At 34.2% G+C, this 16,421-nt stretch overlaps 1 protein-coding gene across 1 annotated transcript; it reads right to left on the reverse strand.

The window, feature by feature from the left end:
- Positions 1–219: 219 nt before the first annotated feature.
- Positions 220–16,059, reverse strand: UGT2B4 (UDP glucuronosyltransferase family 2 member B4). Its single transcript, XM_019024935.4, has 6 exons — positions 15,295–16,059; positions 13,843–13,991; positions 9,614–9,745; positions 6,780–6,867; positions 5,376–5,595; positions 220–1,091 (listed from the first exon to the last, which is right to left on the reverse strand). Exons 1-6 carry the CDS (start codon positions 16,013–16,015, stop codon positions 815–817), a joined length of 1,587 nt encoding a protein of 528 aa, XP_018880480.3. The 5' UTR covers positions 16,016–16,059; the 3' UTR covers positions 220–814.
- Positions 16,060–16,421: the final 362 nt, after the last annotated feature.

Here is a 16,421-nt window from a genome sequence, read left to right on the forward strand (position 1 = left end):
GAAAAATCACCACTAAAGAGCTTATCCATGTAACCAAAAACCAGTTGTCACCCAAAAGCTATTGAAATAACTAAAAAACAAAGAATAAAAAAAGATGAATATTTTCAAATGAACAGAAAAATAGAATTGGCTCAAAAACCAAAAGCATTGTAAAATTAGTTCATTTTGTAGTAGAAACCAGGTAGGAGTTGCTATATTTCTAATTCCACATACTTTTCACTGGGAAATGACTTAAGCTCTAAAATGGTAAGCACTTTTATCATACCTTTTAGGGAAAAAAGTGACGTTGAAGCACGATGCACAATAAAAGCCAAGCGGCACTAATCATCTCAAAATATCAAGAGGAAGACACTTTCTACACAATTTAATTATTTATTAGTTTCCTCAACAACAGTTAAAACAACACAATCCTGCATGAAATGGATCCAAAGTATGCTGAGTATTTGCAAAACAGTACTGATACTGTCAGTGGACTTCTTAATGTTCTTGTTTCCATGTACAATGTGTTAAGCTTAGTAAATTTTTTTTCACGTAACCTGTGAATTGGAACAACAAATTTCAATATAAGCTCAATACATTTCAATATAACCTCATATGGCTTTATATCATTTTTGTTTTCCCTAATGTTTTCCTCCTTGACATGAAATATTTCTAACGGTTAAACAGGTACTAAAACAAATTTTGACTTGACAAGGTAAGTTTTGAAAGATGTTTTGTCACAAGAAGAAAGGAATCTCTTGTATCACGTCTTCTTGTTGTAATAAACTGAAGGAGTTCATTTATTGGGTTTCCCAGCTTCCAGCCTCAGACGTAATTAATCTCTTTTCCCCTTCTTTGCTGTTCTAGCAAACTTCCAGACACAAAACAGACATTTTGTGATGATGAATATCACAGTTGCCACACAGGCCAGCAGGAACCCAATCACATCCAAAGAGTGGTACTGGAACCAGGTGAGGTCGTGGGCTGCAACCCGAAGGTGCTTGGCTCCTTTATGGCGCATGACAAATTCAATCCAGAAGACTGCTCGATCCAGGGGCTTCACTGGTTGATCATGATGAATTCTTGATAATTTCATAGCATTCTCTTTATATCTAAACGATAAGCAGAAAAGTATCAACATTGAAAGTAAGTTAATTTGGCCAGGCACGGAGGCTCACACCTGCAATCCCAGCACTTTCCGAGGTCGAGGCGGGCAGATCACGAGGTCAGGAGATCAAGATCATCCTGGCTAACACGGTGAAACCCCGTCTCCAGTAAAAATATGAAAAAAAAAAGATTACCCAGGCGTGGTGGCACGTGCCTGTAGTCCCAGCTACTTGAGAGGCTGAGGCAGGAGAATCGCTTGAACCCAGGAGGCGGAAGTTGCAGTGAGCCACAGTCACACCACTGCACTCCAGCCTGGTGACAGAGTGAGACTTCCCTCTCAAAAAAAGAGAAGGTAAGTTAATTTGCCTGAGCACATCAAGTCCACGAAAGGTTTTTAAAGTGCCAAATCATTCAAAGTAAATGTCATAGAATTGACATAGAATGTGTGTATTTTAATTTGAGTCATCATAGAAAGTTTGGCTTTTAAATTGGAATTTCATAATTGACAAATATTTTTAAAGTAAAAATGGAGGGTCAGGTGAGAAAGTTAATTATTTGAGGCAGAGAACATATAAGCAATTTTATTTTCTTTTAATTTTTAGTTTTTGTGGTTACATAGTAGGGGTATTTATTTATGAGGTACATGAGATGTTTTGATACAGGCTGCAATGTGAAATAATCACATCATGAAGAAAGGCTACCCATTGCTTAAGCCTTTATCTTTGTGTTGTGAAATATCCAGTTACACTCCTTTAGTTCTCCAGCAGGCATATAAAATCATGGTCAGCATCATGAGCCGTTTTAAGTGGTGAAAGATATACACCTTAAAATACAATTTGAGAATTATCATCTTTAAGTTTCTAAAGAGGAATTGTGTCATGTGGGTGAAATGCCTCATAGCCACGTGCTCTGCTTCTGTTCTACTCTTTGTGTCCTACTGTTTCCCACGCAGTAGCCAGAATGATTATTTTTGAAATAAAAGTCAGATTGTGATACTCCCTTGATTAAGACTTTTGCCTGACTTTTCATCATATCAAGAATAAAATCCAACTCTGTTATTTGGTCCTCAGGATCCTGCATTATCAGACACTGGCAAGCTCTTCTCCACTTTCCCATGCACACTAGGTCTTCTAGGGACATTGGCCTTATATTTTTCTTTAAGCTCCTGTCTTAGCATCTTACACACTGCGTCCCCTCTACCCACGCTCGGAGTATTCTTTCTTGCAACAACTCAAGGCATGCTTCTATCTCTTTTTGAGGCAACCCTCTAAATGTTACCAATAAGAGAGGCATTTCCTGGCCACACTATGATAGAATCCCTAGGATTTCCTCTACTTTTTGTGCTTATTTTGAACTTATTTGATTCCTATAATCTTAAAATACATTATACGTCTTCTAAAATACACACTTAAGCATAAAACACATAACATAAGTGTACATACACTAAGTGAAACAGCCCAGTAAGGTAAGATCATCTTAAACATTATTTCAAAGTGAAGATACCACTATCTCTCAGATCATGATAGAGGGTATCAGAATCTTCTTAGAAGAATTCTCTTTTCCTGGACCATTTTAGTCACTGCTTTTGTCCTCCAATTAAGTATTAACCTGACTTCAAATGTCATACTTCAGCTTTGCTTGCTTATGTAATTAAATTAATTATGTAATATATACTCCTTTTTTTTTCCTTTTTTTGAGATGGAGTCTCACTCTGTCACCTAGTCTGGAGTGCAGTGGCATGATCTCGGCTCACTGCAACCTCCACCTCCCAGGTTCAAGTAATATTCCTGCCTCAGCCTCCTGAGTAGCTGGGATTACAGGTGCGCACCACCATGCCTGGCTAATTTTAGTATTTTTAGCAGAGACAAGGTTTTCACCATGTTCGTCAGGCTTGTCTCGAACTCCTGACATTGTGATTCACCTGCCTCAGCCTCCCAAAGTGTCTTTTTTTTTTTAATGTAGCAGTTGTTGGTTTAATTCTGTTGCTGTGTAGTATTTCATTGATTGAGAATACTACAGATTATCTTTTTAGTTTATAATCAATAGACATTTGAGTGCCAACAATTTTTGGACACTATTAATAATTCTGTCATAAACATTCTTGTATATAGCAGTAGGCTTACAAATTTATACATATCTTTTCCTATATAACTGAGAGTGGAATTGTTGAAATAAAAGTGCGTGCATAATTATGATTTACTTTTTTACTTTAAAATATTCTAAAGTGTATTCAATATTCAAAATTTGAAGATTTTTTAGTTATCATTTTTATAATTTCTCACATTCACTATGGCTGGATCTTATACTCTCTATGATATTGAATCTTTTCATACATACTGAATCTTGATTTATGACCCTCCCCATGTAACTTCAAATAACTATTACCTATTCAACATGCTCTGGAAAACGATGTCTTCCAGTTGATATATAGAATACATATGTATGAGTTATGTGTGTGTGTGTGTGTGTGTGTGTGTTATGTTACATTACAACATTACAATTGTTAATTGTGTTCTTCAAATGTTTTATGTCCTTACTCATTATTTGGTCTTATTTTTCAGGTCAGTTTAGATTTAATGGAAGTATATGTATATTCACATTTAAATCTACTACCTTATTTTATATTTCTTTTCTATTTGTCTAACCTGTTTTATGTTTCTTTTCCAATTATTTCCTGTATTCTTTAAAGGTAGCTTTATCATTCATTATCCTTCTATTTTCTTTGTGATAAAGTACTTTTAAAGTATTCCTTTAGGTGAAGCCCTCTTTACATAAAAACATTATTAATAGTAGTTATGAATGCTGAATTGATAGTAGCTGGGTTGGGCAAGGCATTTTGCACATTGCTTTCTTTGGAGTATGAAAAAATCAATTATCAAAAATTTTACTCACTAAAAATAAAATTTGTGTGCTTCAAAGACCATCATCAAAAATGTAAAATGTTAGTGCACCAAGAATGAGACAAAATATTTATAAATTATATATCTCATATGGGATTGTATCCATAATACATAAATAGTTCTTATATAAAACTCAATAATAAGACAAATATCAAAGTTTTAAAATGTTTCAAAGATTAAAATAGACATTTTTCCAAAGAATGTATATGCATGGTCAGTAACCACATATAAAGATCATCAACATCTCTGGCCATAATCAAAATGCAATCCAAGGCTACAATGAGAGGTCTTTTTACACCCACCAAGAATGGTATAACAAAAAGACAAATAATAACAGGTGTTGGCAACAATGTGGATGAACTGGAACCCTCCTGTACTGCTGGTGGTAATGACAAATGCAAGAAGTATTTGGAAAACAGTTTGGCAATTTTCATAAACACACAGTTCCTACAAGAGCCAGGAATTCCACTTCTAGCATCTACCCAAAAGAAATGAAATCACGTTCATGCAAAAACATGTGGCAATGCTCCTAATAGCCACAACTGGAAACAATCAAAAGGTCAATGAGCTAATAAAGAGACAAATAAAATATGGTATACCCATATTATAAAATATATTTCTGCAAAAATAAATGAACTATTAATACACACAATATAAATAAAGCTAAAAACCATAAAAAAACAACAAAAACTGTACTTGGTGAAAGAAGTCATTTACACATCATAAATTATATGATTCAGTTTATATGAAATATGTAGAGAGAATAATCTATAGAGAAGGAAAGCAAATTGGTGTTAGCCTAGGGCTAAGGGTTCATGCGAAGTGACTTCTATATCATTATGGCTTCTTTTACGTTGATACAAATGTTCTACAATTATATGATGGTGATGGCTTCATGACTGTAAGCATACTAAATATATTTGGATTTTATACTTAAATAGGTCGGTTTTATGCTATGGAAATTAAATTTAATTATCAAGTCTGTTACAATAATGATAATAAAAATAAATTTTTCAGTGAGAAAACAGATATACTTTGAGACATTTTAGATATTGAATGAAAATATTTTATTATATTACATCAAGTTTATCTTTCCTTTCTACTGTGGATTGATTACGTCAAATTTATTTTAAAATGTCTTATTATCTATATCATTTTAAAATTATTTTTGTGTAGAAAATTATTTCAATAATTGATTATTCATTAAATGTATGTGGTTCAAATAAAATTTTTAAATAACCACTCAAAAATAAAAGCAGATTTCAGATTGTTTAAATCATTTAAATTCTTTCAAAATCAGTTGCTTATAAAAAGGATAAAAGTCATACTCACTATTCACAAGAGAACCTATCTATAAACACCACCGAGTAAAAAAAAAGTTATACTCACAAAGGATCATTAATTACTGTCTTCAGTGCGTTGAGTAAGTCTGTACTCGACATTGTCTGGAAGTCCAAACTAACAGCTGCTCCCTTGGCCTTCATGTGTGCAATGTTATCAGGTTGATCTGCAAACAATGGAACGCCCACCATAGGGATTCCATGGTAGATTGCCTCATAGATGCCATTGGCTCCACCGTGAGTTATAAAAGCTCTGGTTTTTGGGTGACCTAGGATTGGATGAATTTTAGCAAAATTATTCATAGGAATAGAATGAGAAATGCACAATGGAAGAATCTGAATGTGACGGTGTTTCCTAGATAACACACTGAACTGAATTAAAATTGCTTCTGAGACTTCAGAGGAAGGAGCGCCTACTTCTGCTGGAGATGTAAGTGAAGGCTATGTGGTGTGTTTAACTTCAGACTGAAAAAATTAATACAGGATTACCAGTTGAACTAACAAAAAGTGCAATTTAGATAAGGACACATCATGTGCAGAAAAGAAAAAAAGCACAGAAAAGGGATGGACATGTAAGAATGTGTTCTTGTTTTTTTGTTTTTTGTTTTTTGCTTTTAATGGAGACGGAGTCTCCCTCTCTTGCCCAGGCTGGAGTGCAGTGGTGCAATCTCGGCTCACTGCAACCTCCATCTCCAGGGTTCAGGCAGTTTTCCTACTCAGCCTTCTGAGTAGCTGGGACTACAGGGGCAAACAGCCATGCCCTGTTAATTTTTTGTATTTTAATAGAGACAGAGTTTCACCATGTTGCCCAGGATGGTCTTGAACTCCTGAGCTCAGTCAATCCACCTGCATCAGCCTCCCAAAGTGCTAGGATTGCAGGTGTGAGCCACCCTGCCCAGCCGGAATGTGTCTCTTAAGTACAGTCATGGAGTGTGATATGTAGGGTGTGCAAGGCAGCAGGCAGTGAGGTGGTGGTTGTGCTAGAATTGAGGAAAGACAGGTCACATTTCATTATGAAATGTGTCATCACTTTTTGATTAAGATTAGGGATTTAATCCTACAGAAAATGCAGCGTCCCTGGTGATAGCAGAAGAGCTGTTACTTTTAGTGACATTTGAAATAACCCTACAGAGGAGGAAAGAACAGGTGTAAAGTTGTAGAAATATGAGAAAGGAAGACAACCCAGGAAGTGCCAGAAAAATTCTGTGGGAGGTAATAACACCTGAAATAAAGATACTCTGACTCTGATTATAAAGAATGTGGGTGCATACCATAAAATGCCAACAATTATCATTTATTCTTTCCCCCGGGACTGGAAAATAAATATAAAGAAGTTTCATTTTATTTTTAAGTTTTTCCATAACAAATGTTCAGTAAGCTTGTTTCATGATAACTATTAACACTCTAATAATCTGTTACTAATATATTCAGTATTTGTTCTTCAGAGACTTACCAAGAAGGTCATTCTGGGGTATCCACTTGTACAGCCGAGTATTGAGTCCTAAAGTATCTGGTTTATTCCCATCAAATCTCCACAGAACCTGTTACAGTGAAGAAAATATCTTATTCCATGAGTGGAACTCAAAAGTCATAGAATGTTAGAAATCTAAAGAGATTAATAATGAGAAGAACAAGGGATGTTAAGTAACAAGAACTACTCAGACTGATGTAAATAGAATACTCATATTTCATTTCCTTAATTTTATAATTAGTTAGGTATATAAGGAAATCATGATTTTTCAAAATAGTAGCTTATACAAATAAGATAATCAATGAAAAGTTCAAGTATTTAAAAAGTTGTTACACTTTTCAAAAGAAAACTATATGTGGCAAAACACTATATGAAAAAAAGCTTTACATCACTGGTCAAAACCACAAAGAGATATCATCTCACACCAGTCAGAATGGCCATTATTAAAAACTCAAAAAATAACAGATGCTTGTGATGTTGTATAGAAAAAGAAATGCTTATACTCTGTTGAATGGACTGTAAGTTCAACCATTGTGGAAGACAGCATGGCGATTCCTCAAAATCCTAGTGGCAGAAATACCATTCAACCCAGCAATCCCATTACTGGGTATGTATCTAAAGGACTGCAAATTAGAACATGCACATGTATGTTTATTACAGACAAATATACATTTTATTCCATATAAAACTATTCACCATAGCAAAGACATGAAATCAATCTAAATGCCCATCAATGATGGATTCAATAAAGAAAATGTGGTACATGTTCACCATGAAATATTATGTAGCCATAAAAAAAGAACAATATCATGTATTTTTCAGGAACATAAGTGAGCTGCAGTCCATTATCCCTAGCAAACAAACACAGGAACAGAAATCCAAATACCACATGCCCTCACTTATAAGTGGAAGCTAAAAGATGAGAACACATGAACATATAGAGAGGAATAACATACACGGGGGCTTATTGGAGGGTGGGGGTTGGGAGGAGAGAAAGGATCAGGAAAAATAACTAAAAGGTACTAGTCTTACTACCTGTATGATGAAACAGTCCACACAACAAACCCCAAGACATAAGTTTACCTATGTAACAAACCTCCGCATTTACCCTTGAAATTAAAAGTTAAAAAATAAAACTTAATTTTAAAAAGATAAAAAATTTTAATAATTATATGCATTAAACATTTTAGGTAGTCATAATTCTAGTGTGAAAAAGCAACAACAATTTACTAATGACATATATGCTTTTTAAAATGTATTTTATGAGTTTTCATCTACCAAATTTAATATTAATTTATTCATTTTTTTGAGTAATATGGGAAGTAGTTCACTTATATCTACTTATCTATAAGTCATTTTAACAGAGTTTGATGTTCTTTGATTGACCAAAATGCATGTCTATAAAATAAGCTACTTGGAAGAAGTCAATTAATGCTGCAAAGGTAGCATGTATAACTTCTTGGAAATTACAAATTATCAAGAACTACTTCCAAGAAAAATTTCAAGTGACAATTTTTGACACAAATTCAGAGTATTCTCAGTATTGCTAATTTTGGATATTTTGTCAATGTAGAAATGAGGAACCTGTTGGTACCATAAATAAAAATGCAACTCTTGAATAAATTCAAAATTGTATTTTGCTGAATTTTTGTCAACTGATTGTTAACACTTAGAAAATGTGCTACAAAATTTTGACAACAGTGATTCATATGTTTTGCTATAGCTGAGACATTTTTATGTTTAAGTTACTAATTTTGGAAACCCCAAGGAATTCTTATAAATTAAAAAAAATAATTTACGGTGTTTAAGTTCTGTTTATTACATCAGTGTTAAAGTAACTTTGAGTTTTTGGCAAAATATTAGTATAGGTCATTACAAGAAGGCTATGTCAGGCAGGGAACTAAAAAGTAATCGACAAATACACATTTTATTCTATATAAAAGAAAATATGTTCCTACTATGTTCTGTGGAGGGGGCATCTGAACCTGTTCCCCTGCCTGGCTTCCTTCGGCTTGAGTCCTTCCTGTATTTCCTTCTGCTGCCTCCATTGGGAGGAGTTGATAATCTCATAGTGCAGCGTCCTTGTGGGGCCACATTTTATACTACACAGGGTCCACCCTCAGAGCAGGATCCATCTCCACCCTTTCTCTTTCATCTTCCTACTTCAGACATTGGCTGGGTCCAGTCCAGCAAAGCAGGCTGCTTTTTCTCTTTCTCCAAATCTGCCTAGCTCTGCAGATCCTTACACTAGTTGTCTGACAGCCTAGGCCTTCCTTTCTCTGAATAGTGCTCTGAATATCACTTGAATAGGCCTATTCCAAAATGTACAGAAAGTACACGAGGCTGGGTAACATGGCAACACTAAACTGAATGATGCATGTCAGCCTTTTTGAAATACCTGCTATTGTTATTGTGCTAGTGAAGTTACTCACTAAAATGTAACGTTTTCTAACATCTGTAGGGTGTACATCGCCCTCAGGAGTTCTTAAACAAAAGGGTCAAATCACGGGGCGGAATTTGATGATAGCTCTTACCTGACCCCAATATCATGATAATACCAAAACTTTACCTGCAACTCTTAATTATATTTATTCCTGATCACAATATTAATGCCAAATTAATTATCAACGAAAAACACCCTCTGTATTAGTTTATCATCTTCCATATATATTTTTGATTTTGAATTAATATCTGAGATAATTAGTGCTTTCCCAACAGCTAAATTTATAGGCAGGAAGTTTCTACAACTGGGTTCTTTACAAACTTTAACAGCCTCTTTCAGTAGTTTTTTACACCATTAAAACATTTTATCTTACCTTTTGTGGGATCTTGGCAAGGGCTGATGCAATTACATTGGCCCTTTCTTCTGACGTGTTACTGACCATCGACCCCAGAGAAAACACCACAACACCATTTTCTCCAGAGCTCTGAACAAACTCTTCCATTTCCTGTGGAAAAAAAGAATTTGTTCTATCATAATAGATTATCAGCACAGCAAGCACTGTGAAAGAATTGTTAAAAAAAAGAGAGAAAATCAAGTATTATCAGGAATTATTGGAGTAAAGGACGTGTTTTAACTGACTCAATTACTCAGTTTTTTTTGCAATATGTATAATATGAGATAGGTTGCCTCTGTTAAGGGTCTTTGTGTAAATATGTGTGTATGTATGTGTATGCGTTTGTGAAAGGGAGAAATGAAATAGAGCTATTACACAGTATTTGAGGAGATACCCAAACTCTTCACTTATCATATTATAAGTACTAATATAGGTTCTTTAAAGTGGCACCAGCTGGCTTTAATGCTATATTGTTGCTTGCTAAATCACATATGCTTATTTTAGGCAGGTTTTCTATAGAATTATTTTAGTTTGAAGTCATTAGTGGTTGACTTCCCTGACTCTGAGCACGGAGGAAAAGTTACTCACAGCTGGGATTATGTAAACCTACATTTATCTTATTCTATAATCCTTTACACTTCACTTAAAGTTTGTCAGAATTTTCCAGTCTTTTTTCAAAAGAGAAAAAAAAGTAGCTGTAAAAGGTGGTGGTTAAGAATCACTGACATTCTGGAGTCTGCTATTGTGGTTTGGAATTTCTATAAATTTCTATGAATAATTCTGTATTCTCATTTGTAATACAGAATTGTACACTATGTAGTTACATAGTCGAATGATTATATTTTTCAGGTGATTGTTTAAGTGCAACAATTTTTCCCTGAAATCACACTGTTAAATTGATGTGCTATTTATAACTGCATGTGAGGAGTTCTCATCATCATTTTGCTGTGTCTCAGAGGCAACAGCACTTGCACCAGAATGCAAGAGACTGCCAGACCTTTCTGCAGAGATTTGGTCACCCTCTTGAGTAGATCACTCACACTACATAAAAATCTTAGTGAAGATGTACTTGACTGGAATTTACTGGGAATCATTCTGACCTGTGTTCCCCAATCTACCCCAATTTTGAAATTTAAATATTTTCAGATTTAATCATTGGGGTAAAACTTTCTTAAGTGTTCTCTACAAAACAAAGAAAAAAGATTACAAATGTTTACTTGCAGACCACATATGGCTGAGCATTTTTTAAAATATGATTTTTAATCTTAAGACGTCAGTGTTAATGATGTTAGAGTCATTGTTCTGCTATTCAAGGTAATACATAGGATATCCAGGTATTGTGCGTGATTGCAGTTACCTGTAGCCACATTTGATGTAACTTACGTTCAGTGTTTTGTTTCAGTGGCTTGATGTCCAGCGCTGCCTTCATCCGCCCAGTGTTAAAGAAATATAATCCCTAAAGGGGATTCATTATTGATGTGGACTGGTTGTTTCCCATTCTGTGACAACTTTAACATAATAATACACTATGTATGTAAGGTATTTTATAAAAGTAGTGCAAGTTCTAAAAAGAAAATAATTTTTTTTCTAAAATTTTTGTCGAGAGATGTCACCTTGTAAACTACATATGTTTTCATCATGGCTTTTGTTCTATCTTTATAGCTCAATGTACACTTGTGACATTTATTTAGACAATTTTATTCTGATTGTATATACCTTTTCCTCCTACAAAAAATGTGTCAGCCTGTAATATTTATAATTTTCTACCTCACTTTACTTGTATTATAGCTGACTGTAATTGAATATTTTATTGATAAAATTATTGTAATGCTATAGTATGCATCTAGTATATGTTTTTAATTATTCCTTAATTTCAGATGTTTGATTACTTTTGATGTTTATTTTATGAATATTTTCCATAAATATTAAATATGTACATCTTGATTTATTTTTTCTCTGTATGATTTCATGTGAATATATTATAAAACCAATGGCTATATGCATTTTTAATACTTAATACATTTGCAAAGTGTCCTTTTCTCTTAAAGTATGCATAAATTATCTGAGAATCTAATATTTAACTGAATAGAAAGCAAATTGGGTTTGCAGTTATTTTACATAATAAACAATTAGAGAATGGCTTTCACAACCATTGACTTGCATTCAAAGCTTTCTACAAGTTAGTAACAACAGCTAGTATTAGTAATTATCACATGTACTATGACAATCTTTTTCTTATCCTTCTACACCTCGTACTCTCTTCCCCCTCTTACTGGCACTGTCAGTTTCCCTTAATGTGAGTGGGGAAATCTTTTAAGAGTAGGATAGGGTGGGACAGAATTTTCATTAGTCTTATCTCAGCTTTTGTCTCTTTAGAAAGTTACCATATAAAGCCCATACAATTTGCATTCAACATAGATATTGGATTTTAACCATGGAATAAAATATCAGTTTCATGTTGCTGTTAATAAGGAGGTAGGCAAAAATTCTCTCTTAAGAGATTACATAATGTAATAAAAATGCTTACTTTCTACCTGTTTCTTAGAAGGGTGATATCAATTTAAAATATATTACATTCTTATATTCCTCCATAAAGAATATAATGTTATATGATGACAGAATTCTTTTGTTATTGTAAACTGAGGGCACGATTCAATACGAGTGGTAGAAATGCGTTGTTCATTTTTTCTGTGCTTCTCTGTCAGGCACCTATGACGTTGAGACACAAGCTATCCCAGGAAGCTTTACTGGGTTGCTTGTCTTAAGGCAGAAAACACCTGCTCTAATAGGGTATGTTTATGCTAAGATGTAAACCTCTGGGATCTCAACGCAGAATGATTTAAATGCTTTAGTAAAATCAAGTGAACACTGGGTCTGGCTGCAAATACTAATAGAATCACACATTTACATCGGTAAGGGATCATCTTCTTATAAGTTAGAATACTGATGAAGATCCTTGTCACTTGTGGTAGAATTTTACAATTTCAGTTTGCTCATCTTACTGTAAAAACTGATATGTCTTATTTTAAACAAGTCTACAGGGTATCTGTCATATAGAAGACCATAAGACTTTGTTAGAGAATATAATCTTGAAACGCTGAATAATTAGTTTCTATTAAATGAGGAATAATATCTCAAGTGACTTACACATGTTAAGTAATTCATAGTATTAGTAATAACAAAAATAACCATAATTGCAAAATAATATTTCTGAGTCACTAACTATATGCCAGAGACATTTTAAGTGGTTTATTTGTATTAACTTTTTTCCACACAACACAATATGAAGTTAGTCGTATTATTGTAAAAGTAGGCATAGGTAATTCTATCCACTTGCTAGTCCATTTTTCCATCATCTGCTACCTGAATTCATACAAAATTTCCTCAATGGTCAGCTCTTTCTAGTTTGGCCCTTCCACAATTTAATCCATCGAACATCTTGGAATCTTTTTTAAAAAAATATAATCTTATCACATATTTTCTTTTCTTAACTCTTTTTAGTAGTCCCTAAATGTGCTTAATAAATATTTCAACTCTTGAGGAATATCTGGCTTTTATCTTGCCTATCAGCATCATCTGATTCTTACTCAGTATCTTCCTTGCAAACTAAACTTTGAGTCTTGAGAACTGTCCTGAACACTTTACCTGCTTTTCTTTTTGTGTTTTTTTCTCTTCTTCATTCTTTTACCTATTCCTGCATATAGTTCAGCTCTCATCTAAATTATTAATATCAGTGACTCCAGGATACTCTCTATTATCTACACCGGATGCTTCCTTAGCATTGGTTTTTCTCTGGAGATAATAGTTTTTACACAGTTTTTATTACTTGCATATATTCTATCTTTCAAAATAGAATGTAAGGTGTGTTGGGATAGAAACTATGTCCCATACACTTACCTGTGGTGTGTGCTAATCTCTTTATAAATATTCTTTGAATGAATGGCCAGTACCTTCTTATATGTTGCATAATCAAAGCTTTAATTTACCAACCCTATTTTCAAAGTCTCTTTAGTATCCCTCTTTATTGGTAATAATGATGAAATTCATAAACTTGTGATAGTATCAACATGTACGTCAGTTTCTAATTGGTATCTGCTTAACTCTTCCCACTTCCATCTTTCTTCCAGTGTAAGTCAAACACTTTGAATGAATATAGAACCATTCGTACTGAAACTTCAAAGCAGACAAAACAAACAGTAATAGTTTACCTTCGGTAGGGGTTTGGCAGGTTTGCAGTGGAGTCCTCCAACGAACTCAACATTTGGTAAGAGTGGGTGAGGAAATTGAAAATCCCAGTTGTTTCGAATAAGCCATATGTCAGCTTTTGCCATTGTCTCAGATAACGTAGTGGGTCTTCCTGATGGGGGGAAAAAAAGAAAAGATAGATGACACCAGATAATTAAACTAGGTAATTTTCTGAAAGAAGTTAGAATAATGTGGGCAAAAATGTAGGCAAAGTGTTTGTGCCTTGAAAAAAATATACATATATTCATATATAGGCATAATTTAATTTTTATGTATTATATATTTTACCCATGTGTATTTACAAGAAAGGCAAAGTGGTGAGAGAATCATGAGGGAAAACTGCATCCCTCATGTCACATCAGTATATTCACAATCACAAACAAGCCATAGAGAATTAATCTCCATTTCTTTATTTTGTAAACCTTTGATAGTAGCAGATATACGTATAAACCACTCTTTGAGCTCGGTGATCAATTAATTCTACCATACCCATAAAAACAATTTTCTAACAAATAGTCTAATTTCCCATTCATTAATCTAATCTTTTATCTTTGGTTCTTCAAGTTAACTGTTGATTATTTTGAAATGATGGCTGAAATCCTTGTACCTACTACTGCTTTTGAGTCATGCTAACCTCATAATAATATTAGTTTTTAGGTAAATATGTTTGCAAATTACACCTAGAAAATTTTGAGAACTTATTGAAACAGAAATTTGCATTCAACCTTAATTTGGCTCATATTTTTAAATAAAGAGACATAGTTTCATAAAAAAACTATACAGTTGTAACTTCATGTTCACACTTTGACAAGATGATTAGCCTTAAAATGAATGGTTTCCAATCCTTTAGTGAAGGAGAATAGAAACACTGGAAACTTCAAATAACATGCATTGGTTTTTGATTCTGAAATGGAGACATCATTTCTCTCAACTGTGGAGGAAACCTTCTAGTAACATGGGTACATATTGCAATTACTAAATAATGAGACTGAGATATACAAGGAAAAAACAATTTCTGCAATGTTATATAGATAGTTCTAGAAAAATGTGTAACTACTCAGTCTACCAGTATGCATTCAGCAAGATGTTTCTGAATAAGTCTGACTTTTTTTTAAGATGAAAAAATGTATAATAAAACAGATATGTGATTGCTTAAAGAAATCTTAGGTGCACTAGTATACAGGTTTATGACTTCCTGGAGTTTTCTGTATGAGTGATGGCCACAGAGTTTTAACTGATCCTATAATTTACATTTTCTATAGTGCTTGTGAGTTTGGTAGATCATCTTATAATTTCATTTGATAAATTCATTACAAAAATACCCCACTACCCTGACTTTGTGGCTTTATACAAACTCAGCTTCAAAGGTACAAGAAAGTTAGATCTTCATGTTACCAATCGAAAAAGTTACTTACCTAGAACTTCACTGTAGAACTGATCCCACTTCTTCATGTCAAATATTTGGAACCAAAATTCAAAATAAAGCACATAGATCATATTTTTTACCCTCTCTATGAAAGTCATTTGGTCACTTAGTTCTGACATAACAACAGGCACATAGGAAGGAGGGAACAGAAGTCCTCCACTATGCTTTTCAATTGTGTAGCCAGGAGAGAAGCGGAGGCTGTAGACAAAGGGTATTTTAAGTAACTCGGCCAGCAGCTCACCAAAGGGGAAAAGAGCATCTGCAAGAACAACATCAAATCTTGACTCCTGTAGTTTCTTCATAAGTTTCTTATTTGAAACTATATCCTTACAGAACTTTCTAAGTATGTCATTAAATGTCCACATGATTTCTTGTACTTGTGAAAAATATGACCAAAATGTGTCTTTTGGAAGTTCTGCCCATCTCTTAACCAGCTGCTTGATAATATCCTCAAACTCAGTTTTAGTTAAAGATACAGGATAAACTTCAAATTTAAGAGTAGATGGGCTGTTGGGATCAAAAGAAATGGAAGCTGAAGACGCCAATACAGTCACCTCATGACCTCTCTGGACAAGTTCATCCAGGATTGTCTTTATATTCATCCAGTGGCTGAATTCTGTGGGCCACACCAGCACCTTTCCACAACTCCCAGAGCTAAAGTAACAGCTCAGCTGTATCAGCAGAAGAGCTGAAGTCCATTTCATAGGCATCCTGACGCAATGCAATGCTTGTTTTCCAGTTGCTGCTCCTTTCTGTCATTTCTCATGGTGACATCCAGTATAAATCAGTCAAGAAGTTAAAATGTAACTTTTACACTTCAAAGTAAATACATTATATTAACAGTCTGAGCATGTGGATGACAAAGAGACAAATAAAAGGTAGATGACCTGTTTACACAAGTGAGTTTAATGCTCTTTTGGATTTTTTTTTTTTTTTTTTGAGAGCTCACTGCAAGCTCCTCCTCCCAGGTTCACACCACTCTCCTGCCTCAGCCTCCTGAGTAGCTGGGACTACAGACAGGCACCTGCCACCGCGCCCAGCTAATTTTTTTGTATTTTTAGTAGAGATGGGGTTTCACTGTATTCGGCAGGATGGTCTCGAACCCCTGACCTTGTG

This window comes from Gorilla gorilla, chromosome 3 (assembly GCF_029281585.2).
Source record: "Gorilla gorilla gorilla isolate KB3781 chromosome 3, NHGRI_mGorGor1-v2.1_pri, whole genome shotgun sequence".
Classification (NCBI taxonomy): Eukaryota; Metazoa; Chordata; class Mammalia; order Primates; family Hominidae; genus Gorilla; species Gorilla gorilla.